This window comes from Neolamprologus brichardi, chromosome 11, assembly GCF_056152115.1.
Source record: "Neolamprologus brichardi isolate AB-2024 chromosome 11, ASM5615211v1, whole genome shotgun sequence".
Lineage (NCBI taxonomy): Eukaryota > Metazoa > Chordata > Actinopteri > Cichliformes > Cichlidae > Neolamprologus > Neolamprologus brichardi.
In genome coordinates, this window is record NC_142114.1 from 10,415,126 (window position 1) to 10,442,961 (window position 27,836).

The window sequence follows — 27,836 nt, forward strand, 5'->3', positions numbered from 1 at the left end:
TGCAAATGTATGCATGCACATACACACATGCTCAAATATTGTGAAGCATGCACGCACAAGGGTCATGCAAGTATTTCACACCTCTCGTAGCGAGCCAGCCTTCAGTGTTAGTATTTTTCTTTGTCACTTTAACTACTTACTCACATTTAAATATGATGGTACAAAATCTTGTTTTGATATCATCGTTTTCCAAGGCAGATGTTTTCTAATATGGGTATACACATTTAGTTGACAGTTCTGTCTTATTTTTCCCTCCCTTTTTTGTAAATAATGTACTTTTTGGGTTTCCTCCAGCTCCAAAGAACCAGTCAGCTGTGCGAGAGAACCTTTTATACAAGCAGGAAATGGAAGGATTCAGCAAGCAGGGGACATGACATTAAGTTAACCTTAATTGGGTTTTTGTTTAGTTGACCTCATCTTGACATGAGGCCTGTTTAGTAACTAATTTGGATCTTTTAACACTATTTTGGATTACATGGACACTGTTAATTATCTTTCATTCAATTAAAGTTAAAAAAAAAAGTTTTTTATTGTACACATTTGTCCTTGTGCCTTACTGCTTGGTCTCTGACACCACTCATTTAATAAATACAAACATAAATAAATACATAAAATAGAATAAAACCAATCCCACTATTTTTGGTTTTGAAGAAATGTCTTTCGCTGGATTTACTGATCAAACAGTTTTGTTTTGTTTTTTGTTTACTTGAGTATTTGTCTTTTAATTAAATTCTGTGCACATTTAAAAAATTATGTGTTTTTTCAAAAACCTACTTTAAATATCAGGTGGTTCCAATCAATTGTGGTAAGCAACGCCTAAAAAAATAATAGTTTTTTTACTCTAAGATGTTCAACAAAAAGCCATTAACCCTCTCAAGGCAGGCGTTGCAGATTTGCAACAGTTAAAAACTAACAACCTGATTACCCCACATACATTTTTTTTTTTTTTTTACTCAGAAGTACCACTGCAGGTATTCTTTTGTGCATTAGCAACAAAAACTTAATTTAAGCCTGAGAGGGTTAACTTAACAAACCAAAACACATTAATGACACAAATGATTCAAGTCAACTTAAATGTTTTTACAAGTTGTGTGGAACCACTTGACTTAAGTTTTTTTTTAACACTTTAAAGCCTGAAGATCTGAATAATAGCGAGAAAATGCAAATTTTTTGAAGTGTTTATTGAACCTGATACATTAAAATAAAAAATTTGCAAGTTTACATTTTTAAATAACAATTGCTACATCTGCCTTTTTTTTAAAAAAATGTATTGCTTAAAAATGTATGGTACAATTTTTTTTGTTTGTTTTTTCGGTGGAATATACTGTTACATATTAACTGTACGAATGCATTGTTTTTAGGTAGCTATGCTGCCTGAAAACTCCATTCCCTTCAAATCTCAACTGCATCGTCAGTTACTTAAGCTAAAGTAAGCATTACTTTCTCTTATAAAACACAGTACTGTTAGAAAAAAGTCTTTCTAAGGACACTGGTGATGGAGAAGGCAGAAGACCTTTATCAGTCAGATCATGGTTGTGGGTTGAACAGCAAAATCAATTTTTAAAAAGTAAGTTATATCTTAATGTTCTGTGTCTTTTCCTAAAGCCTTTACTTTGAGCTTAGCAGAAAAGGAAATGAAATGTGAAATTAAATTCAAAAGGAAAAAAAATCTCGAAGGATAGTGCTGAGGGAATCCAGCTGCAGTTACACTAGGCTGCATTATAATGCAATGATGTTGAAATGTGCTTCTCAAAGTCAGACCAAACTGTATGTTCACTGCAAAACGAACAATCAACATGAAGGAAAGGGCAGTTCATTTCTTCATCAGTTGCTCTAAGCTCTAAATAATTAACAACAGTCAAAGCTTCTCCACAGTTTTCTGGGTTACCAGGGTGACAGGTAGCTTCCTGTCTAATGCATCTACTGTAAGATAGATGATCAGAGAAAGACAGATGGCAGGAAAGCATGAAAATGAACTGTAAACACATTTTTGAAATGTATTTGTATTTACTTTCATATTTAAATTGTAGAAATAAAATTCTTTGGAGACAGGGTTCTTTGGACATGATGTCCAAATGAAGCTGGTTAATAACATTTGTGATGCGGATCCGTAGCAGCTGTAGCAATGACTGTGTATCCTAAAATCCTGAATCATTTATGATTGTTAGCTTCTTATTCCCTGTCAAAATTAAAGAATTTTTTTATTTGTTACTACAGCCAGAGGATGATCAACATGTCAGCGTGGATTCAGAAGTATTTGTATGCACGCATGATGACGCAAACCATCATAAAACGGCTGCTTTATAACACTGCTAGCGTTCAAAATCTCTGCAGGGCATCTCTAATATTAAATTGTGTTAGATTTGTTCTCTGGGCCCATTATTTTAATGCAACAGTGCCGCAATTAAAATTTCTGTATTTCATTATGGCTGAACTCCAAATTTAAAAAACAAACAAACAAACAAGTTAATGACATTAAGCCATTGACTCACTGCCCAACCCTTTCCAGTTCCTCTCCAAGATCTGCAAGATCTGACAAAAAAAATGTTTAATAATCCTTTAAAACTTTAGGTTTTCATATGAATACTAACTCCACACAGCTAGCATTTATGGATTAAAGGCTGAAAATCAAAAAGTAGGTCAACGTCAGTATCACTGGATGGTATGAGTTCTGTAAGTGGTGTTAATGATATTTCCTGTGCAGCTTCTCTGTGCTGCTCTTGTAACCTGTTTCATTGCAGTTATAATGGTTTTTTTTTATGCTCCTTAAAGAGAAAAGCATACATACACAAGGCGGACAATCACTATAGCACACAATGAATGGCTTGCCTCAGTCCAGTTCACACAGGTCACAGAGCCACCTAAATTATTTAAGGAAAACAAGCAGTTCATACATCATTAAAATGCACTTGTCACACTAGTCAACAGTTTTTTATTCCTTTTATTGAATGTATTCTGACAGAAACATACACACACTGCCTTTGTAGACAGAAGAAGAAGGACAAAAAAGAAGAAAGTGTGTCCAGAGTGACTGCAGGCACTCAGGCAGTAACATAAAAATACAAAGATAGTTGTGCATGGGGTGACAGTGAAATTAAAGCAATGATTTTTACTTTACTGGCCTACTCTTCACTTTCTCTTTCTCTTTAATCTTCACTTTGTAATTTTCAAGTGTAAAACCTTCAGTCAGACCCTCCCAAAAAAGTAGCTGGTGTCGCTGGGCGGATCCTCACAACCTGGAGGTTAATTCTAAGTGCAAAATAGAAATAATAAACCCAGTATCAATCTGACTGTGTAAGGTCATTCTTATGTCCATTTTTCTTCCACTAACTAACCATTAACATTCAAGTGCAACAAAGTTATAACTGTGTTTACAAAATAAATATTTTTATTCATGTTTTAAAAACTAAACATGAAACATGAACATGAAACATGAAACTACTGAAACCCAAAACATAAAAAATATACTTTATGATGGCAGCTCACTCATTTGAATTGTATTGAAAACATAAAAAAGAGGTCTTTACCTGTGGTGCTATATAAATAGAATTAAACTCAATTGAACTGATAATGCAGAAATGAAGAAATTAAAAATGCAGAGGAAAATGAACACATGAACTATGCATAAATGAATTTAAAACATGAATGCATTCATACTACTTAGTAATTAACAAGAGGAACAACAAATACAGAAGTAAATAAATAACAGAAATATGACTTGCCACATTTGTCTTTGGGGGGGAAAGGGGGGGTCCTCCTTATTTTGCAGTAATGAACTGACTGTATCAACAAATTCTTTGGTTTGCTTTGGAGACTTTGGGTTTACACACTAAGTTGGACAAAAAAAGTAAATTTTTTGTCTTTTCCTAGGAAACATTTTGACATGTTATAGTATGAAAGACACAAGAGGAAATAATTACATTAATGGTAACCTCCCAGTAGGTTGCAGTATTGAATCATTATGCTGAATGCAGACCTGCAGATCACACATTACCTGCATCTTTTTGTCCTCCCTCACAACACCAATGAATCCTCCACTTCTTTAAAGCATGTCTCAGGGCAGTCCTTCACATGTTTTGATTTCTGTCACTGTTGCTGTTGTTCCATCATGTTAATCTCTCACAAAAAAAAAACACTTCTGTTGTCTTTATGAGATTTTGTTGTTGTTATTTTTCTACTTTTATTTAAATTTTATTCAACGTTTGCCTTTTTTTTATGTGCTTTTGCAGCGTTTTTCTACTTGCTGATGTTCTTTTAAGTTACAGTGCATTTGACCTCTCAGGTCCACCATACATTCATTATCACACCAACCTTTAAAAAATATGGTTGTGTGGGAAAATGCCAGTATTTCAGTGGTTTGTAAAATACTCAGATCAGCCCATAGAATGAGAAATCATGGCATTTTCAAAGATACTTAAATCACCTTTCTTTACCAGTCTGTTGATCATCATGAACTTCAGCAGGCTGGTTTTACTGACGGATCTCTTTTGGACTCTTAACTAGAAAGTACAAATAGCCTTTTTCACATTTCAAGTGTTTGTTTTTATTATTTCTGGCTCTGCAGCTGTCTGCTGCTGCAGCCATTATGCTAATGACTGAATGTATAAATTCACTGAGATTTAGAAGTAGAAGGGGCTGCTTAATTAATATGAACAGGTAAATTTTTTAAAAGTATATAACATCCTTAAAGTGCAGCATAAAGTAGTGTTTGGTATTTCCGTCATTTTAAAACACCTGTGTCCCCCCCCCCCATTAAATGGAGACTCTGAAGTAATGACTTCATCACGTAGCCTTCTTAACTCTGCTTTAGCTGTTTTGTTTGTCATTTCTTTTCACATTGTTTTTAAATGCTGCTCTTAAGAGAATGTGTTAAAAGCTAGTCCATTAGAGTAAACGAACAAAAGAGCAGAGCAATAATGATGTGTTGTGCACTGCAGTCTTGAACTGACGTAGCCTCTCTCCCTAAAATTCATTTTGTCTGTGTCCTGGTAAGGTTTAGTGGTTTTTGCCTTTTACAACTCATACTTTAAAGAAATATAAAGCTGTATGCTTTTCTGTCTATAGAGCTTTGGAAATGCTCAAGTGTATAGACAGAATTGATGAGGAAGGCCACGTTTCATTAACAGAAAGGAAATCAGGGCAGTGGTAGAAAATGAGCCATAACAGCTCTGTTTGTTTGTGACATTAAAACCAGTCTCTTCAGCTCTCATGGCGTAATAGGTCACTAAATGAAGATAAAGCGCGCGCTGGAAAAAGCTGGGGGAGGAGAATTATTAAGGCAGTACATTAACCTTTTCAGGGAATCCGAATAATGACAGATACTCACTGACCTCATTTCAGGGACTGTACAATGCGCTGCACTGTACAACTTCCGGCACACCGCCATTTACAATAATACACTTGGTTGTAACTGTGGCAACCTGGTATACAGAGTAGTTAGACAGTTTTAGAGTGCCATGTTGTGGTTAAACGGGATGGTATTTGCGTGTGGGTGCAGAGCTCCTTATCTCTCTAAGCTTTGAGATAAGGAGGAGGAAATTTAGAAAATGTACTGACTGTAAAGGCTGTCTGCACCGGTGCTGTGATTACATGTCATATTTCATACATTTAAAAACATTAATCTCCTTTTTGCAACTTTCAAAAGTGGCACTGATTTGGGAAGCAATTACAATTATGTTTTCATCCACACATGGTGAAAAACCACGATGAAATGCAAAGCAGCAAGCTCACAGATGTCATCAGACTGGTCGAGCTGCCTAACTTAAAGTGAAGCGAGTCCTCTTTAATCAGACAATCACACCGTTTTGTTGTGTTAAAGCAGCACATAAGCCACTGTTTACTTTTTGGGCTGATTGTGTCCTGCCCTCAAAGTCAGAAACAGAGACTCGGGTTTGTTAAGAGGGTGTGCTAAACAAGATTACCTTTATCACAGTGAGCAGACACAAAAACTGTGTTCACACCAGTGTCAACTGTTATAATAATACCCAAATACTGCATGAAGTGGGCAAGAGCGTTCAGCCAAAAATAAACAAATTCTAAAATAATAAACACAGCAAGTTAGAAACTCTTCAAGGGAATTTTTCATCTCCTTGGGACCTTAATAGTTTCTCTAGATTTCATGGTAACTCATCAAGTAGTTATTTTTAGAGATGTTATTGATGATTTTTAATAGAGAGATATTTTAATCTGAACCAAACTAAGCTGCAACGGCAGAGACTGGCAAAAAGGAGACACAATGCTTATTAAGTGTCTAATGAATAGCTTGTAAAACAAATAAACTGCTGAATCAAAATGAATAGATACTATACATACAGGACTGGGCCACCTACATATTATATCCTTAACTCTTTAATTTCTATGCTACACTAATCAAATTATTGTGTGTCTTTTATTGCATGATTTGATGTTGTAGACATCAAATAAAATGATGTGTCATCTTTTTGAAAGTCTTGATGCCTAAACTGTCGTGCTAATGGCATGGGTACTATCCAGTGCTGGGGTAGCAATGTTCTTACCCAGGTGTTTTCACCTGGCCTCTGTGCTAGTTTGCTAAAAATTAAAAGACACTGATGGTGCACAAACTACACTCATGTTCATAAAGCTGAAATGTAACAGCAAGGCAAAACACAAAAGATCTCAGTCTCATTTTTAAAATTTTTTTTTTAATTTTAATAAATATTCCAGCTGAGTCGTGTAAAGTCTTAAAGGGCAGGTGTGTAGGAATGGATATGTATCAGCTAAACTGGAATGCAGTGTTCATAATGCTACGTAATAATAGGATTGCTTAATAAAAGCCCTTTGTGTTTACTTGGTAGATGTACAGATAAATCAAACACTTTCTGTAGGGACTTTTACATTTTAATGTTGACATGAAATCTGACCTATACCATAGACCCATCCGTCAGTCCATCCATCAATTTTCTTCTGGTATTCCAGTTCAAGGTCAGAGTTTTTCCCAAGCTGTCATAGGGTGAGAGGCAGCGTACATCCTGCACACATCGCCCTATAGTCTCATCTAAATGATTAAAAACAGCAAAGGAGGTACATTTAATTGGTCTCAGCCTGTAGCTTTACTAGATGTCACTGAATTCTACACAGCAGTTGTTTAAATTGATCAGAACGTTACGGGTGAAGAAATGTAAAAGGCTTTTACAGCACCAAGTTTGAGGGCACAGAATTCCAGGAGAAGACCAGGTTGTCTTTATATTTATATCAGCCTGTTCCTTATGTTGGACGTCAACCTTTTCAGTTTCAGGGTGAATACCACTGAACCCATGACCCAGCTCACAGAACAGCTCGGATATAGTATTTCAAGGAGAAGTGATTCTGAGCCCAATTCTGAAACTCACTCATGTAGAAATCTGACCTATACCAAGAAGAAGGAGGGAATTAGATAAGGCTGACTGCACTTTTTAAATCGCTAGTTATTCTTTAAAACCTCTACACAGCTGAGATCTCTGATGACGTTACATTTATATTTATAGTCACGTGTTTTAGTGAAACAGGTGGCGTGAATTAAGAACATAATTTTCACTTAGAGTTCCCTGCAGCTTTCATCGTTATTTCTGCTCTTATGCAATTAGCTGCGTAAACAATTTCCTCATTCAAGAGGCTGTGATTACCACAAATACAGTGAGGAATCTTGTTTGGAAAGGAGAGTAGGAGCATTTTGATAAATATATAGGGGAGATGAGATTTTTATTGCAATAATGACATTTCTGTTTGCCAGGCATAATTTGAATATACTCGGTCTTTGCTGTGTCCTTCCATAAATCCACATCCAGGCATCCTAGACTTTAGCCTATCACATCAGATCTATTATGTCTGTCTCGAGGGAGATTTCCCAAACTTGTTACCAGCTACTAGCTAAAGATGGATATATTTCATGAAACTGTAATACTGCAGAAGAATATAGTAGACTGTTAAGACTGAAATTTTCATCATCCTTGACAAAACAAAGGTGGGATTGACATTTAATTATTGAAGGAAAAGTGTGGATTCCATGTGATGGACTGGCAATATATCCAGTGTGTAGCCTGAATCTTGATGCAGGGAAGCCATGTGCCCGGCCCCCCACAAAGCTAAGTCGGATTAGCTGTTAAGAAAATGATGGATGGCCACATGTAAAAAATGCTGACGCACTCTAAAGTAAAAAAGCAATGCGGCTGATCCTTATTTTTCATCCTCACACACATAGTGGTGTCGAAACGCTGAAGCACATCAATATGCAGTGATGAATACTGAGTTGTGACAGCAAATCCAAAAACTTCAGCACTGCTCGTCCATCCCTGACACCATGATAAGTGCTTCTGTCTCCCTGCAACAGTGATCATGACAAAACTGCTCTGTCAAAGCTCTGACTGCAGGTGATTGTTTTTTTAACTCACCAGAAACAACATGAAGCCGCATATCTGTGTGTCTGCATACATGTGTGTGTTAAGCCATGACTCCTTGACTGTGTGTTATATTGAAAGGTGACGAATGTTTCTCACAAAGTGAACAATCTATTAAGTGCGGCTGCCCTTCTGGTTAATGAAGTCAGGGAGCTGCAGAGCACACAGAGCACTCTTCACCACCAACAAGAACAAACAGGAACACCTGAGCGATCACATCACTGTGACTGCTACCCCTTCCCCCACCCCACCGTACCAGTTCACCAAATACAACTAAAACTCAGCACCACATCATTTCGAAGAAGCACCTGTGCCGCACGCTGGCAGTTCAGTCGCTTCCAGATACAGCTGCTCAGTATAAACTCAATTTAGGGTTTTCTGAGCTCATTAAGGAGGAGAAAATAAGTACACCTTTGCAACATGAGTCACACTTCAGGGAAATGATTGGAGAAGTGGAGTCCAAGATTTAAAAAAAATGACCTCCTGCCTTAATGCCCTGATCTGGAAATAATTACAAATGAGGTGAAGTTAGGTCTGTAGATGCTATTAAGATTAATACATTTTAAAAAATGTGCATTAAGTGTAAGAAGTTGTGAGTTATTTCTTAATTTCTCTCAATATTTCTGTCTGACATATCAAAAATGAAAACAGGTGTTGGGCAGTAGCACATCGCAGAGCAATGTAATGACTTTTCCCAGTGCTGACTGGTCCAGGCAGGCTACGATGCATCAAAGGTGTCCAGGTGTCCTGTTGTTTGCCATCTTACCAAACGATGAGATACTTAACAAGGGTTCTTGTCTCCTGTCCATTGCACGGTTTATCGGTTACGCCCTCTGGCAGCTCCCCTTTGCAGCGTGGCTCAGCTGTAATTCACTTTGTGAATCTGGGCCTGGCTGCATGTGGTAATTTAACCATTGTCAACCTCAGCTCAGAGAAGAATCTAGTTTGGAAGAAAAAGAAGGGGTTCCATTTTAGGTCCAATTCTATTTTCTACTTACCTGCTCCCACGTGGCAAAATCATCTGAGGGCACATGTCTTTCCCTGAAAATGCTTAGCTGCTTTCACAGGGATATGAGCATTTTCTTCCACTTCTAAACTGAAAATCAGAAATTTTCAGGACGAGTCTCACTGGTCTGCAGATGTGAAACCTGCTTGTATTTTCAAATACTGTTCGAAGTTTTAGAACCACTCCCACTTCCTTCAAAGAAGAGTCATCTCCAGAACAAAACAATGCCCTTGCATGGCAACTAAACAGAGTCAGTTATGCAGTTATAAAGTCCTTTTTTGACACAAATCAAAGGTCACACTTCTGTTAAAAAGCTTTTAATAGTTTGTGTTCATCACGTCCTGACTATCCTTCACTGCCCATATGGAAAAGATATATATAAATCTTATAAAGTTTGTATCTGTCTTGTGTGAAACTTGTATGAAAAGCATACAAGAGTGAAAACAGATATAAGATCCCTTGAAAAATTATATAAATGAAACTTGTATGTTTTGGATACTTACTAGAACAATATATGAAAGTATTGAGAAAGTGGCCACTTTCATGAGTAAATCATATAAGTTTTTACTATTTCTTTTCCATGTGGGTGGCTACCTTACTTTAGAATGAAATTACAAGATTTTCCACTTCACGCCTGGGTATGGCCCCAAACTATATCGCAGAAATTCTGACCCCATATAAGCCAGTTTAGCTTTAGATCCTCAGCCCTTCTGGCTGTTATAAAGTCACATGTTCAAGGGCCCTTTGTCACGGTTCTGGGTCATGTTGACCCAGCTTTCTGTTTCTCATGTTTTGGTGTTTTTCTAGATTATGATTTATGTTCTGATTGATCAGTGATACTGTTTTGATTATGATTATTATTTAGTAGGTTTTGGTCAGTGTCAAGTCTGTCTCTGTCTAGTCCGTGTCTTAGTAAAGTGTGTTTTGTTTCCTGTTTTACTTTGAAGGTTCTTGTTCCTGTCTGATGTCGCTCCCTGTCTTGTTAGGTCTTATTCCTCCCAGCTGTGTTCCCCTTCTGTCTCTAATTTCTTGATGACTCCCTCAGTGTATTTAAGCCCAGTGTGTCTTTGTGTTAGTGTTGCATCGTTAGCGTCTACTCACCCTCACGTTAACTGTGTGTTCCGTCTGCTAGCCTGCCTGTCTGCTTAGTTTATTTCTGTATTCCCAGTTAAGTTTATGTTCCTTTTCTGTCCAGCAATAAAGCTGAGTGTTTTAAGTTTACATCTGCCTCCGAGTCCTGCATTTTGGGTCCTTTCTCCCTGCCTGCCTGCACACAGCCATGACACCCTTAGGCTTTGGGAACCTGAGGATACAAACCGTGACATATATTTTTAAGTGTTCCTTAAAATTCACTTTCATAGGGTTGCATTTATGTGATGTTTTAAGGAGCTTGGAAAGAAAAGCATCTGGACTTGTTTAAGTTGCTTGAAAACATTTCACCTCTCATCCGAGAAGCTTCTTCAGTTCAAATGGTGGGGAGTCCCAGATTTAAGCCCTATGGGAGTGTCCCCCCAAAAGGGATATGGACCCCTTAATGGTCACACAAGGTGTGAGCCAAGGTTTGGCCTTGGCTCGTGTTTGAAACACAATCAGGAACAACTAATAAAGAAATTGTGGAGATCATTAGTTAGATGGAAAGATTAGCCAAGTACTTATGGAGTTGTTGTGAAGTGCCTGATTTGTTCACTGCTCATTTTTAGAGGAACATCAAAACCATGTGGTTTTAGCATATAGGTTTTGTGTAAAAAGTAGCAGTCTTACTATATGAGATTGCATAAAATGAAAAAACAAATCCAGCAAAGTACATGTACCTCAAATTTTTGCGTACTTGAATATTTAAGGAAATGCATTTAGTTACATTCTAACACTTTTAATCAGTAAAAACATCAACATTCATGCCACAAAAGAAATAGCTGCTAAAAACCAGGATTTTAGAAGAGGATGCTGACTAAACATAAGCACCAGCACCGTATAGGCATAGAGCAATCTCTGATGTGATCAGTGGGCAGCACAGTGGAGCAGTGATTTGCACCATCACCTCATAGCTCATCCCACGATCCAAAGACATGCATGGGATTAGGTTAATTAGGGATTTTAAACTGGCCATATGTGTGAATATGTTTGTACATGGGTGTCTGTCTCTATGTGTTAACTCTGCGATAGACTGGTGACCGCCTCACACCCTGTGACAACTGGGATGGTTTTCTCATTTTGGCTAGCCAAAATGAACACGATTAGCCACTCTAGTGGAAATCATAAATTCAATAATCAGCACGATGAAGTGAGTTCTCAATAAAGTTGTGTTGATATCCTAAGTACCAAATTTATGTATCTTACCTAGCTTGTGGATTTTCTTTTGCAACAGTGAGTTGCTTTTGCAAAACTACAGAAGAAAACAGCTTATTATAACAGACAGAAGTAGTGAAGGCCCTGGGAAATCACTGAGAAAATTGAGCCCTGTCTCTCTCTAGACCTGACGCAGCACCAGCACAAACCCTCTTCTTTTGTTCTTTTGGATTAAAAAAACACTATTGGGATTTACTGAGGATGCATAGTAACAACACAGTTAAATTTTTGTGGTGGGCTTATTTAATATCGATTTGTACGTCTTTCAAGATGTCAAACCCTTGGGGAGGAAAATCACTGGTTAAACTACATAGCCCCCCACCGATTTAGGGCTGAAGATGCTGAAGTATCACAGCAGCAAAATTCACTAACATCTGCATACATGAACATACAGCATGGGCGAGAAACAAAAAAGTAAGAGAGTGACAAGTCAGTGTGAGCCAAGGACCATGGGGTCATTTTAATTTCCTATGTCACTGGCGTCGGTTGGAAGGAACGCAAAGTCCTAACGCATGAAAAATGAAATCACTTATCATTATGAGTTTAGCTGCCTGAGACTTAATAACTCGTTAAATGAACGTTACAATGCAGTTCTGGTCCACTTTAACCCCTGAGGAGAACATGAATCATGCAAGGTGATTAACTATGGCTTGGGTTACCAGTTTTGTGCTGATTGCACTGTTACTAATTGCTGAAAACTGTGAGTCATCACTGTGTCATCACCACACCTGTTTCAGGCTAAGTCACGTGTATTTCTGGTTTTCAGAGGGTGGTTTCAGGTAGTTTTGCCTATTTGAAGAAGTGGATTCAGATGAATAACAGGCATTTTTTAGAGAATGAAGTCATTAGCTGTGTTCAGATTGTTCTGCAGAGTAAACCAAAGCCTCTATTTGGGTGTCTTTACTCAGTAACAGTACGCTCACACATACAGTGGGGCAAAAAAGTATTTAGTCAGCCACCGATTGTGCAAGTTCCCCCACTTAAAATGATGACAGAGGTCAGTAATTTGCACCAGAGGTACACTTCAACTGTGAGAGACAGAATGTGAAAAAAAAATCCATGAATTCACATGGTAGGATTTGTAAAGAATTTATTCGTAAATCAGGGTGGAAAATAAGTATTTGGTCAATAACAAAAATACAACAATACTTTGTAACATAACCTTTGTTGGCAATAACAGAGGTCAAACGTTTACTATAGGTCTTTACCAGGTTTGCACACACAGTAGCTGGTATTTTGGCCCATTCCTCCATGCAGATCTTCTCAAGAGCAGTGATGTTTTGGGGCTGTTGCCGAGCAACACGGACTTTCAACTCCCGCCACAGATTTTCTATGGGGTTGAGGTCTGGAGACTGGCTAGGCCACTCCAGGACTTTCAAATGCTTCTTACGGAGCCACTCCTTTGTTGCCCGGGCGGTGTGTTTTGGATCATTGTCATGTTGGAAGACCCAGCCTCGTTTCATCTTCAAAGTTCTCACTGATGGAAGGAGGTTTTGGCTCAAAATCTCACGATACTTGGCCCCATTCATTCTGTCCTTAACACGGATCAGTCGTCCTGTCCCCTTGGCAGAAAAACAGCCCCATAGCATGATGTTTCCACCCCCATGCTTCACAGTAGGTATGGTGTTCTTGGGATGCAACTCAGTATTCTTCTTCCTCCAAACACGACGAGTTGAGTTTATACCAAAAAGTTCTACTTTGGTTTCATCTGACCACATGACATTCTCCCAATCCTCTGCTGTATCATCCATGTGCTCTCTGGCAAACTTCAGACGGGCCTGGACATGCACTGGCTTCAGCAGCGGAACACGTCTGGCACTGCGGGATTTGATTCCCTGCCGTTGTAGTGTGTTACTGATGGTGACCTTTGTTACTTTGGTCCCAGCTCTCTGCAGGTCATTCACCAGGTCCCCCCGTGTGGTTCTGGGATCTTTGCTCACCGTTCTCATGATCATTTTGACCCCACGGGATGAGATCTTGTGTGGAGCCCCAGATCGAGGGAGATTATCAGTGGTCTTGTATGTCTTCCATTTTCTGATGATTGCTCCCACAGTTGATTTTTTCACACCAAGCTGCTTGCCTATTGTAGATTCACTCTTCCCAGTCTGGTGCAGGTCTACAATTCTTTTCCTGGTGTCCTTCGAAAGCTCTTTGGTCTTGGCCATGGCGGAGTTTGGAGTCTGACTGGTTGAGGCTGTGGACAGGTGTCTTTTATACAGATGATGAGGTCAAACAGGTGCCATTCATACAGGTAACGAGTGGGGGACAGAAAAGCTTCTTACAGAAGACGTTACAGGTCTGTGAGAGCCAGGGATTTTCCTTGTTTGAGGTGACCAAATACTTATTTTCCACCCTGATTTACGAATAAATTCTTTACAAATCCTACCATGTGAATTCATGGATTTTTTTTTCACATTCTGTCTCTCACAGTTGAAGTGTACCTCTGGTGCAAATTACTGACCTCTGTCATCATTTTAAGTGGGGGAACTTGCACAATCGGTGGCTGACTAAATACTTTTTTGCCCCACTGTATCTCCAGCATCTCAAATCAGCTTTCTCGTATTTTGTCTCTTTCACTTCTCTTATCAAACACTGACTCGTATCTTGTTGATCACATATCATACTAAAACGTGTGTGAAAACACAGATATTATTCTTACCCAGGCAGATATTAAACATATTACATTACTGTCTGATTCTTACAGTGCTGTCATGCAGGTTTAATGAATGAAATTAAGAGTCTCGCAGCAGTACTGATGCAGCTGGCTGTGTGAAAGATTATTTTATTTGACTTTAATAAATACATGCAGCATCACACAACATGCAGAAACAATGAGTACCTCTTTAAACCGATGCTGATGTGCATATTTAAGCATCTGGCACAGCTGCAACGGTTTATTAAAACTTTAATTGTGAAGTAACTATTTTTAAACATAACTTTATTGGGTCATGATTTGACAGAAATAATGTTCTTTATTCTTCTACACATTCAAGAAGGTTTATATAACTGAGCAGTTTGGATTGAAGTTGAAGCATTGTGGAAAAACCCTGAGCTCCATCTGAGCTGTCGGGATTCATCATGACTGTCGGAATGAAGAGTTTGCCGGATGTTGGGACAAATGGATAAGATAAAGTGGTCACAATAGCGATGATCCTCTGGGTTCAGAGACATGCAAAAGCAAGAGCGATTATGGCAGTTAATCTGCAACTGACGTGCCACCATGGATGCTGAAAAAACACACAAGACCACACACAGAACAGAGAAGCTGGCGTAAAGAGACATTGGTGACCAGAAGGAGCATTAACCTGGAAATTTCTTTGATGCCTGTGCAGAAGAGTGATGAGGGGTACCGAACTGTAAGAGAGCTGTCATCTAGAGTCTGCTGATGCTTGCTGTATGTCTTGGAAAATGTCTGAGAAGCAGATGGCAGCAGAAATGATCTCTCAGAAGTTAAACTTGGGTCACACCAGAGGTGATTCGGTGAGTGATGGGAACATCGGAGACACTTCTGGCATCAATGCAAACGTCAAAAGACATTTTTATGAGTTCATCATTAAATTGGTTGTTCTGACTCTCTTACTACAGCTTCTTGTTCCCCCAATGCACTACTTTGCATTTGAAGCTAAAAGGATATCACAGAAAAAGACAGTCATGGTTCTCCTAGTCAAACCCAATATTCCACATTAGGGTGTAAACCTTAACATTTTGAACTTATTTTTACTGGGCAAATGCAGATGGTTTCCACCCCTTTATTTCCTGTTGCATCTCGCAACCTCTCCTTATGCCAAGCATGAAGTGCAGTACAACTATTATTAGCACACCCAACACTGAATTGACTTCTTGCGATGGTGCAGGGTTGTCAGCTAGAAGGCAAAGCCATATAAACAGCCAATTTAATTCTGCACACACAATTTTAGAGTTCTAGGACAGAGTCGCAGGGCTTATGACCAGTAGCAGAGCTCAGGGAAGTATCTTCAGCTTTTCATTTAAAGAATTATCCAGTTTTAATGCCTTCTCTCCTGTGTGTCTGTGTAGATTCAGTCACCCAGGTCATGATAGTCTTGAGAGCTTGATAAAAGAAGGCTAGTGGACTTTGTTAGGTTTGTGAAGACATTTCCCATCTTATCCAAGAGGCTTCTTCAGTTCTAAAAATGACAGAGAGTCCCAGGTATTTTCCCCCAGGGGGAGGAGTCATCCCATTTGGAAGTGGTTCTGAGGGTCATTGGCTAGCATAGCACCTAGCCATTGTGGATGACACTGGGGTCACACACACCCTTATGTAGCAGGTTTCCCAGAGAAACTCAGGAGACTTTTCTCCAAGCATGGCATCCCAGTGCCCCTATCAGCCACTTATAGTACAGTCTTGAGATCCCTTCCCAGCTGCCTCAACCCCCACTCAAGTCTTGCCTCAGGTGGCATAAATAGGTCACATAATAAGGTGGGGCAAGGTTTCACAGTGGTTTCACCTTTAACCCCCGGTGATTGTAATGACCCATGCTCTTTTTTCACACCTTGGTTCATGTGGTGACTCACATGATCAGTAGTGGGTCAATGACCCTCAGGATGCAGCATGATCATCTAGCGGGAGTTCTAACAGCCAAGAAAATAATTATAGAATCACAATAAACTGAGAAAAGAACTATAAGTTCTTCAAAATAAGCCCAATACTGAACCACATCTTCTGACTTATGGTACCCAATTAAAAAAAACAACAACTTTAAATCCCTGTAGGTCCTGTGTTTTGCTAGAAGCGAAGCACATCTCTTCAGCTACCTCTCCAGTTGCCCCAGGCTGCTCCAGCAGAGATAAGTGTGGTAATAGGCCAACACTATGTCAGTATTACAGGTGAGGAGGGAGAGAAGATAAAGAGTCTGAAAATCTCTGAATGGAAGGGAAAAAATTTATAACCAAGCTGTGGAGACTGGAGCTCTCCCCCTCTCACGCTAAAGGCACATGTGCTTGTCTACAAACATAAACAGTGGTATGAACTCCTTATAGTGTCTTTGGGATGAAAAAAGGTCAACAGCAGCAATGAAACCCTCTCTATCTTTTCATTTTCTTTTCATCTCACTGACCAAATGTGAGCAGAGAAGAAGATAGTTAACCAAGGCTCCCCACACAGACAGACAGACAGACAGAGAGGTTTTCTCTGTCATGCAGTCCTGCATGCACACAGAAGACCATTACTCATCCCAGAGCAGGTACTGCATCAATCAGTCTGACATAAGGCAATGCAGGGGGAGGAATTTCCCACTCAAACAAGTAAGGGAGTCCTGCTAAATTCTCCCCTTAGACAGTTCTTGATCAGAACTCAAAAGGCAGAGTCTCCCTCTGGGGCATAAGATTTCTACAGTCCTGCTCAGCCTTTGACATGATGTCCTGTAGCTACCCTGTCATTTTATTAAAAAGGTTTCCAGACTTCTCACACCGTCTATCCTGCAATGAGAGTCTATCAGTTGTGGCTGAGAGTGACTCCCCTAAATTTGAGGAAACAGCAGCAGCAGTTAAATTTATGCAAGCAACTGAGCAGAACTGGAGTGGTAGCTGTGGTACAGAGTCTTTTATAATCATAAGCAGTTATTTTGAAGACATATTCTGACTAAAGTTCCAGCTTATTGACTGTGTAAGACAAGAACTGGTAACATCTTGCAGTCTTCATTTGGCATAAATCATGGCCTTTGAATTTGCTTTATTTTCCTGTTTCTCCTCTCCCTCTCCATCCCCTGCCTTATTAAAAGACTTTGTATTCTACAAGTCTGTTTCATTAGCGTTGGAAAGTTGGATTTCTTCACTTATCTGTGCAAGGCATTTTGTGCCCTTAAAACTTCACTTTTACATTTCTTCTCAGTGGAGCTTTATCTGCAGGCTTCTACTAACTTTTACATTAATAAAGCTAAATCCATTTATCATTCCTCTCTCATACAAAGAACTCTGGAGGTGGGGAGCACAGAAAAATGGCTGCAAAAGATCGAACTGCTTAGGAAAAGGAGCACTGCTTGTTGCAAATGAAGATGCTTTTCACTCCTGCATTAAAATGATTATCATAAATATAGATAGATGCTTTTTTTAAGTAGCTATGCATCAATGTGCCTGAAAGAACAACAGTTCTAAGTTTATTTGGCATTGCCACTTCTTCACAAAATGAACACAAAAATGCTTGTGCATCCTTTCTGCTACATAGTTATGTTGTTGTTGTTGTTTTAAGATTTAAATGTTGCTTAATGATGTAAAATGAGCAACAGAAGGGAACTTTAAATGATCAATTAGTGGCGCCAAACAAGTGGGGATAATTACAGCTCCTCCTTTTGAGAAGCAGGGCTCCTTTGGTGCTGTCACATTTTTTAAGATCCGATGTATTCCAAGTTCAGGTTAATAAAAAACAACAATGGACGTCTGCAATATGTGAATGAGCAACCCTCAAACTGAGCAAACACTGACCAAAAAGTAAATGAGTGAATGTAACATATTAGGTCAGTCTGGAGAAGACACAGGCTGACCATTCAGGACAGTGCTACCCATAAAACCAGGACGTTAAAATGTGACTCAAAGTTTGAGTCTGCTGCTGGATCAGACTGTTTCGTTCAGAAAAAGCTTCTCAGTTCCATTTTACAAAATAAATGCAATATAAACACAGTTTTTACAGGATGTGTTACAGGTGATTCAATAAACCCAGTGAATGGCTGATTTTGGTAAAACAAAAGACTCAATGAGATTTTTGGAACAAAAAACATGTTCCAGAATGACTTCTTTCTTTCATTTTTTTTTTTACTACAATGCTGGAAATAAAAATTATGTATGCCAATGAGGTTCACCAGAAGCTAGAAGACTATTTATAAAACTAAAGGTCATTATGTGGGACAGAAAACTGAACGTTTCTGCAGAAATCTCTGGGGGAACCAAAAAAAAAAGGTTTTCAAAGGCAATGCTCCCCTGGCGACCAAACTTTTATTTTCTTTCTTTCTTTCTTTTTTTTTTCTTTTTACAAATTATGAGAAGAAAAGGCAACACTGGATGCCCAGACCTTTAAAAAGGTGTCATGTACCAGCCAAGTCACAGGTGGCTTTATTGGAATAGACAGATGCCCTATGGGCAAGTGTTCCGGGGGTATTTGGAGCACCACTTGTGCTCAGCAGAAAGAAAGAACTAGGTATTCATTTTCGTTTTCAACTCTCTGCATGAAAACATTTTTCTAGCCCCACCATCTGAACTCTAATGTGTGCTCTCCAGGACACCAGCATTATTGCTTCCACGCCACTCCTGTGCAGCGCCAGCTTTGTTTCGCATTGTCATTTTACAGTGGCTGTTTCTGACTAACTCTCCAACTATTTTTTCCTTTTTCCCCCTTTTTAATATTACTCTTCATTTCGCAAAGTAGAAGCAGTTTAATGTGAAGCTCAAAAAACTTAATTTGGCTCTTATCAAACCTTCATCTAGTTTTCAGAGTCTCTCAGGTGTTATCAAAGATGTAACAGCAGGCACCTCCGCCTAAAGAGGCACCCTGCCAATCCTTACACCAACTCAATTTTTGCCTGCGAATATGTTCACTGTGGTATGTAATGAGTATATGAACAACATCAGACATGAATAAACAACCACCAGGCATCACTTACTGGGCTTCTGTGCGCCATAAAAAAGCTGACGGGTGCAGCTGATCTGGAGAAGCCTCATTCATTTCGCATCAAGTCACATTATCGAGCCCAAACTGAGAACACTCAGGCTTTGCTTTTGTTTGCTATCCAGACCCTCCATCATCTGCATGCACCATTTTCCCTTAGATACTTTTCATTACTTGCTAATATGAATTTGATTAAGAATTGTGTTTTTAATTTGCCCTGCTTAACATTTGCTCGTAGCTTGATGCAGCTGTCATCTGTAATCTAAAATCTGAACACTTGCACTTAGTATTTAAGCTTTAATATTTTCTATATATTGTATATATAGAAAAATATTGACTTTTTGTCTACTTTTTTTAACTAATATGTATACACAAAACACACTGACATACAAAATAGTACTTGCAATGTTGAGTAGAGCCTATTTTGGAACTTTTGTTTACTACCATATCAGAACATATACAATGATAAAGATGTAGTGGGTTTTACAATTTCTGGATGTGTGATGTGACATGTGCAAACTCAGACCAGTAGTGTCTGAGTAGTGTGTGTGCTGTCTCTCACACACACATGAAAAAACAACTAACTGCAGAGCATTAAAGCTTCTTTCTTTCTTTGGCATCCAACTTGAGACTGCTTTCCAGCAGCAGACCTCTTCTACAAGAGCTGTGCTGAAGAGGTGTTGTGGAAGAGTTAATGCTGCTCATAGAAACTAAATGAATAATACTTTATTTACCCCATCTCAAAATACCACTGATTGTGCTTGCTTCAAACAATATTTTTAACTGCATTTCCAATACAACTACGAACTACAGTCAACCAGCTATCATGTTTTTAAGATAAACAGATGCTTAACTGAATTCCTTAAACTTGTAAATTCTTTTAGTGCTATTTCTTAAATTTGTAAATTCTGTAACTTACTGTATTATTTACTTAGTTTAGTCTGTTACTGTTACTGTCTTGGAGCAACTGTAACCCACATAATTTCCTTCGGGATTAATAAAGTATTCTCATTCTGATTCTAATTAACCCATCCAAGTCATGTCTTGAAAAGCTGGTGACCAGGTCAAGCTAATAAAATGCATGTAAGACACAGTATACAGCAGCAGGGACCAATAGCTGAGGAGCTCTAAAGGTCAAAGTGAGCTGCAGAAATCGATTAGAGTAAATATCGTAATCAACACCGCCGCCGCGTGATCTATTAGAGTATTGCACTGCATGGGCTGCTAAGCCTAGGAACCATTGAACGCAGCTTTGTTTCCTCTCGGAGTGTAATACGTGATGGTTAAATCCGCGAAGTAAAAACAACTTGTGATTCTTTTCGTGGATCTCTTGTGGAATCGGATATTTGTTACTTAAAGCACAGCTTGTTAGCGCCGTATAGCGCCATTTCTATTTTTGATGTAGCTTATGCTTACCGAATCTGGCAAAGACTGAGACCTCTGTTATTCAACTTTCTCCGGAGTGTAAGTAAATGTTGACTTTTGACTTCGGTTGTTAAGCTCACATTTTTACTGGCTTTAAAGACCTGGATACTGGGAATGGGAACTAATGTGGTTTAAAGTACTTTAGTAACGTGGGTGTAACGTGGTAACGCGCGCACATTTACGTTCGGGTTACTGTTGTTAATGAACTAACATGGCTACATTAGCCCGATTTTCCTCTGGATTCACTACACGATGTGTTCTTTGTTGTTCTTAGGAAATCAAAGATTATGAGTAGGGAGTCCAGAATGAGAGCAACAATAAACCAAAAGTTGACCGAGATGGGAGAAAGAGAGAGGTGAGTCGGTTATAGCCTTTTCTTAATAATTATATATTCGTATTTGTTCACTGTAACTAGCTGAATCCATGCATGTGTGGCCGTAAAGCTTCTATAAAGCACAAGCGCTGTCACGTTTCAGTACGTCAGTAGTGCTCAGTGCATCAGTTGAGTTAAAGACATTACCAGCTATTGTAAAGCAAACATGTGGCTGCTACATGTTCACTAGGCACTCATTTCATATAATAGTAAATACTCAACCCCGGTTGATGCTTCAAACTAGAAAGCATCTGCACGTATCACATCTTCATTTCAGTGGCATGCATCACTCTGAATAACATGTTTGTAAAGCTGACGATGTTTATATGAAACAGTGGGATTTCCAGCCGTTGTTCATAACTTCATAACATTAGGATATAAGGGCGCAGTGTGATATGTGCTTGTATCTTATGGACAGATTGAAAGAGATACTGAGGGCTAGGCTCACTGAGTGTGGATGGAAGGACCAGATGAAGGCTCACTGCAAAGGTAAAGACAACAGTGGTGTTGTTATCATATATGTCACATCAATATGGTCAGGTTATAGGATTAAAAAAACAAAAACTGAACTTCAGGCGGTGTGATGTGGTTTTAAAGAGGCTGATATATTAACAAATGTAGATTACTGTATGAAAGTTGGAGCATATTTAAATATAGTTTTTCTGTAAATCTGACTGGCTAAACTATAGTAATATGTAACCAGTGCCATTTCTACTATATTAACATTAGAGTGACCTTTAATGTCTGTTTTGAAGTTATTAAAGAAACCCTAAAATAACAGTGCCCAACAGCATGTGGTAATAAAGTTGCTAAATGTCAGCATTAGAATAAACATTTTATACCTGAGGTGGAAGCACCTGGGGTCGCTGCACGACCCAGCCAAAACCCAGGCTTCGCTGTGCCCAGCCTTAATGATGCACAGTAGTGCATGCCCTGTCTTAACAATTTATCCTTCTTAATTTGAAGCAGTTATGGATTATCGTATCAAAAGAAAATACACATTAACTGAAATGAGATCATTGGATATTGCCAATCTGCATGAAAACATCCTTCGTTCATAAAACAATGTGAGGAAAAGTCGAAAGACTTGATGAGATAAGTACAGAAATGTGTTCCCCTAGGCGAGACTAGCACCCTTGTCCTGTTCATGCAAGGTGGTTCATGAAAAGAAAGAAGACATAAAGACAGTGCACTCTTGGCATGCACATGGTTAGCTGCTGAAGCTAAAGGTTGACTGTAGAAACTCCTTTCATTAACTAGATGTTGGAAAGAAGCTTGCGGTTGTGTTTTGTTGTAGACTGATGTGAGACTGACTCATCTTTTGCTTTTGTTCAATATGCAGAAGTCATCAAAGAAAAGGGCTTGGAGCACGTGACTGTGGACGACCTGGTTGTAGAAATCACTCCCAAAGGCAGAGGTACCTCACTTTCTCTATTCAAATGAAACCGTGTGTAGTATAAGTATCAGTTCCTGTCTAGGCTCTCTTTTTTTCCCGTATTGTTTATATAAGAAAACATAATAGTTTAGATGATCTAAATTGACAAGGTTGTTTTTGTGTGAGTTCTGACACAGAGATTGTTCACAGCAACTGATATTATTTTTTTGTCTTGCAGCCTTGGTGCCAGACAGCGTGAAGAAAGACCTTCTACACAGAATAAGAGGCTTCTTGGCTCAGCATGCCACATAATTTGGATTAATGTTTCATTACACCACTTGTCTATACTACCCTAATACAGATTTCTATTTCTCATGAGTTTAATGCATTTCAGAGACAAATACCAGTCAGCCACAACATTAAAGCTACCTCCTTAATATTCTGCTTTGACAGCAGCCCACAGACACAGAACCTGCCTGTCTTGTCTGGCCCCAGGATGTTGGCAGTGCATACTTTTAAATCCTGTGCGTTGCAGGATTTGGCCTCGGGATTGTCCCAGCTCATACCGAGGATGCTCTGTCAGATTGGCCGTTCTGTGCCTTGGTCAATGCCGTGGGCTTTCTGTCATTTTGTCAATCAGTGTTTGCAGTGTGGCAGAGTGGGGAGTAATGCTTGGTTTTCCACAATCTTTGGATGGCAACAAATGCATGCTGGGATGAAAGGGTTCCCATTAGAACATGGTAATGTCATATAATGAAGTAATCAATGTTATATACGTCTCCTGCGAGTGGTTCTAATGTTGTGGCTGATCACACAAAGTACTGACAGATCTAGTTGTTTCTACCAATCCCATGCCTCCCGTTATTACAGTTATGTAAATACACCTACCTTGCTTATGTAGTCATCCTTTGTACATGAGATGTGCTGTTTAAATAAAGGTTTTTCGTCTTCGAACTGGAGAAAATCATTTTTAGAACAAATTCCTTCAGATTGAAGCAGTTACTGTCCAGACTTGTTTTAAGAGCACAGGGTGGAAACAGTTGCTGATATCATGATTGTATTTTCTATCATGATGATGTAAACCATGAAGAAAATCATATCCACTCACTTTGATAACTTTGATTTAAAAAAACTTTTTAAATCAAATTCTTGCATATTATCATTCCAACATCCAATTTGCATCTATGCCAGTGGTAAATGTATAACGCAATTTATCCTACTACTTTTATGTACTGTTTATTTTAATACACAAAATGTCTGATATTTCTATTTCAGACTTCTTGTACAGTGGGGTGAGTAAGAAGGCTTATGTACAGGCCCATCTGAAAGTTTGCCAGTGAATATGTAAACGACTCCGAAATTGACTGGCCATGTTTAGAGTAAGAGAAATGCTGATTATGATCCACAGAACACCACAGCCAAGCACGGACATGGAAACATTATGTTTTTCTGTACAGGACAGCTTTACTGACTTGAGGGGCTCACACACAGGGCCATGTACCATAAAATTCTGGACGAGAACTTTCTCTCAGTCAGAACACTGAAAATGGGTTCTAGCAAAACATACCACCAAAATAACAAAGCAGTGGCTAAAGAAGAAGAACATTAGAGTCACAAAATGCAATAGCAAGTCTCCAGACCTATAGAAAATCTGAGGAGGGAGTTGAAGCTTTGAGTGGCCGAGCAGCAGACAAGAAACCTGAAGGATTCAGAGTTTCTGTAAAGAGGAGTGGAACAAAATCCCTCCTTAGACATGAAAACCTGGTGACCAACTACAAGAAACATCTTACCGCTGTGCTTACCATCATGAGTTTCTCCTTCAAGTATTAAATCATGTTTTGCTGGGCGATCAAATACTTATTTCACTCAGTGACATGCAAATCAATTAAAAACTTTTATCTAATGTGTCATTTTCTGTATTTGTGATTGATATTCTGTCTATCTCCATGTAACGTTTGTCCTGTAAAGCATCCACGGGACACAGGTGTGAGGACAGCAATACTTTTATTGATACTGTGGTTTTCAGTACTGGGACACAGTCACTCCCGCTCTCTGCTGTCACGTCCACTTTCTGCTGTCCCGTCTGCTCTTCCGCCTCCGACTGTCACTGTGAACATATAAAGAGTGGCAATCACCTTCACTTCTCAGCACACCTGTTCACCCTGCCCCTGCGCCGCCCCGGGAGCTCACTGCGTCACCCCTCCTCTGCAGCCGGCCAGAGACCACACCCATGCCACACTCCATTAAAATTAAACTACCATAGAAATTAGAGAGTTTCTTTCTTTGTTCATGAGCAAACTTAACAAATTAAGCAGGGGATCAAATAATGCTTTCCCCCACTGTACATTATAAATTAAACGTGACTGATAGAAGAGCAATGTCTTTATGTACCAAATCATTTCCTGACTTAAAGCCCATTGTTGACTTCAAATACACCTGCTATGCAGAGTCAAAGCCTGTCAGCCAGGTCTTGGTAAAGTTGCAGATTGTTCCTCTCATGCCCATTTTAAGGTAGAAACAGGACATTTATCCAGATTTCTGTGTGAATGAATGAGATTTTGACTACATTTACATACATTTATGACCGAAACTAAGGTTTAAGTTTCGATGGTACAACTGGTGACTGCTAGCCTAGACTAGCACTCTTGTCTTCTACATGTAGGCACTTTATGAAGGAAATAACATCTGTTTTTCAACCTATAAGATCACTGGACCTTCCAAAAAATTTGAGTTATGCTGCAAAAATAGTTTTGTGCTGTGAATTTCAGAAATTTTTTAACTTATATGGATGACATTTGATGTTGAGATGCTACCCATATCCCCAAAGAAGGTCAGGAGTTCTGTTTAATTGTTTTTATAGTTTTTTCCCTCTGATTTTAAAATTCATATGAAGCCTTGCATACAATCTTCTTAAGATACACTCTTAGCTCCAATGGGGTTTTATGCATTTTATAAGAGTGAAATAATGACTTTTTTGCCTTTGGTATTCTGTCTGTATCTACTCTGTAGACAGTTATGCGAGAACAAAATGATATGCATTCCTAGGACATGTGCTTTCCATTGTATTCCAGTGTAAATGAGGGCCCAATTGTATGTGCAGTGTGTAATCCTTGGTATCAACACAGCAGGCAGCTTCACACCTGGCCCTTCAAAGATGGAACCAGAACAAAAATGTGACAAATGAGAGAACAGCTTGAAAATAGTTGACGGGGGAAAGAAAAAAGTTATTTCCCACAGCCGCACGAATCACACCCAGCTGGTGCTGTGAATTAACATTGTCCTTTGATTAAATGGACTTGGATGCGAAGAAGAGCCATGATCCTGTAATGACAAGCCTGGTGCTGCTTTACTTCCCAGAATAACAAACTGTTCCCAGCAGAGGGGAGAGATCCTGGAAGGATGAACAGGGGTGACCTTCTTCATGGAGGGGACATGTTTCCTTTACTAAAAACCTGGTTGTCAGGTCATTTCAAGGTCCTCGGAGGGTACCGGACAAAATGAACAAGTGTGCTCAAGTGTTTCAATGAGAGCTGGGGGGTGGGGGTATCCATAAAACATAAATTACCACAGTCTAAAAGAGAGCTCATTTCTGTTTTAGTTTAGATGTTGTCTTTGTTTTGTGGTTTTCCATCCACCGTATACTAAACCTTATCACGAGGGTTATTAAAATGCTTCTCTAGTTACACATGCACGACACCTAATTGGTTATGGATGCACTGTTGCACTGACATAGGCCATGAACTCCAAATGACCCACCCCTAGTAGCACATTAGCGGGTGGAGAGTGACTCTGCGCTCGTCGCCCACGCAAGACAGAGAGTGTGTTTTCTTAGCCAAAGGACCTGCTGTGACATCAGCTCAGGTGACAACATGCTGATATACAGTGGTGCTGCAGAGGCCAAATGTAACGCACCCCTTCAACCCAGCACACACGCTCCTTTTTAATGGCCGGCATTAATCCCAATGTTATCAGCAGATCTCTCCGGGCCCTTGCATATACAGTAAAAGGGGGGTTAGGTACACTGTGGCGCACTGCAGGCTGACATTGGACTGAATTGCCAATGATGCAATTTATTATCATATAGTTTTTTTGTTTTTCAAATTTACATTCTCACTCTCTGTTCTCAGCTCAGCCAAACTGCTCTGCAGAGGAGCTGTACTGTAACCAGATGACTCTGCACATCAATAAAAAGAAGTTAAAGTTGTGAAAAAAAATGAGTGAAACATGATTTAACAACTACCTCTTCTCATTCGCTGGTTCAGGTGGACGCATCTGTGGATATGGCAGAGATTTTTGCAGGTGCTGATGCTCAGAATGATTCGTGGCATCCTCCGAATGAGCCATAATCAGTCAGGCAACAACAAAGAGCAATCGCCAAAGTCAATATCAGTCTGTGCACTTGACATTTGAAAGGAGAAGACAAACATGTTATAGGTCTGTGTGTGTGTGTTACCATGTGCAGTTATGTGCATGAAGGTTAAGTGTGTGCAGATACGTTCACCACTCCCAGAATCAGACTGCTACAGCACGACAGCAGCTGTGTCAATAGGTGAAAAAGCCAAATGTGTAGCCCTGTATGCTGAGTCCCATTGCTCGGCAGTGCTCGGCAGTGCTCTCTCGCTCTCTCTCTCCAGTGAAATTGGCAACATTCAAAGACCATAAACACTTCTCATACTGTACAAACAGCTGAAGAAAAAGGCAGCTCAGGGTGGAAACATGTGGCGGAAATGTGCTTATATTATAAACACAATGTTGGGAAATGATAATGTTACAGTGCATCTCCTTATTTGGGATAACAGTGCACCTGCTTCAGTGGGGAACAGTTTAAGAAGTGCCCACGAAATCTTCCGTGCCAAGCAGTGTTCATAAATGACTCTCATGTTTACAACAGGACATCTGACCTTTCTTACGTATACAACACAGCTATAGGACTCATGTGTCTTTCACACTGTTTTTCTTAACGGAAAGGGCAAAGACAGTGCATAAAAGGCAAACGGTCAAAAAGGGTGTTTCAAAACCAAGAGAGAGAAATTCTCAAGACCCGGTGTGCAGTTGGCCCTCTTTACTGTCAACACATGTGAATGCCACGCTCGATAAATTTCTCTTTGAATTCCCCCACTAGAATTTATGAGACGTGCAACATGGGGTTGAAACTCTTTTGAAGCCTACACACTTGCAGCGCTCGGTGCTGTCTGCATTCACGTTTCGAGCGAGCCCAGAGGAGCAGAAATACGGAGGTGCTGGCATGCAGCATCCTGCGGCGAGAAGGGTTTTAAATGTATTTACATTCTGTTGAGTCTCCT

The 27,836-nt window shown here is 39.4% G+C and overlaps 1 protein-coding gene across 1 annotated transcript; it reads left to right on the forward strand.

The window, feature by feature from the left end:
- The first annotated feature begins 20,620 nt into the window (after positions 1–20,620).
- Positions 20,621–23,487, forward strand: eny2 (ENY2 transcription and export complex 2 subunit). The gene is made up of 5 exons (XM_006794843.3): positions 20,621–20,824; positions 21,060–21,140; positions 21,577–21,647; positions 22,501–22,575; positions 22,772–23,487. Exons 2-5 carry the CDS (start codon positions 21,073–21,075, stop codon positions 22,843–22,845), a joined length of 288 nt encoding a protein of 95 aa, XP_006794906.1. The 5' UTR covers positions 20,621–20,824; positions 21,060–21,072; the 3' UTR covers positions 22,846–23,487.
- Positions 23,488–27,836: the final 4,349 nt, after the last annotated feature.

Coding starts and splice junctions, on each gene's coding strand:
- eny2 (XM_006794843.3), top strand. CDS start 21,073: ATGAGTAGGGAGTCCAGAATGAGAGCAACAATAAACCAAAAGTTGACC. Junction 21,141..21,576: donor GAGATGGGAGAAAGAGAGAG/GTGAGTCGGTTA, acceptor TCTTATGGACAG/ATTGAAAGAGATACTGAGGG. Junction 22,576..22,771: donor AATCACTCCCAAAGGCAGAG/GTACCTCACTTT, acceptor TTTGTCTTGCAG/CCTTGGTGCCAGACAGCGTG.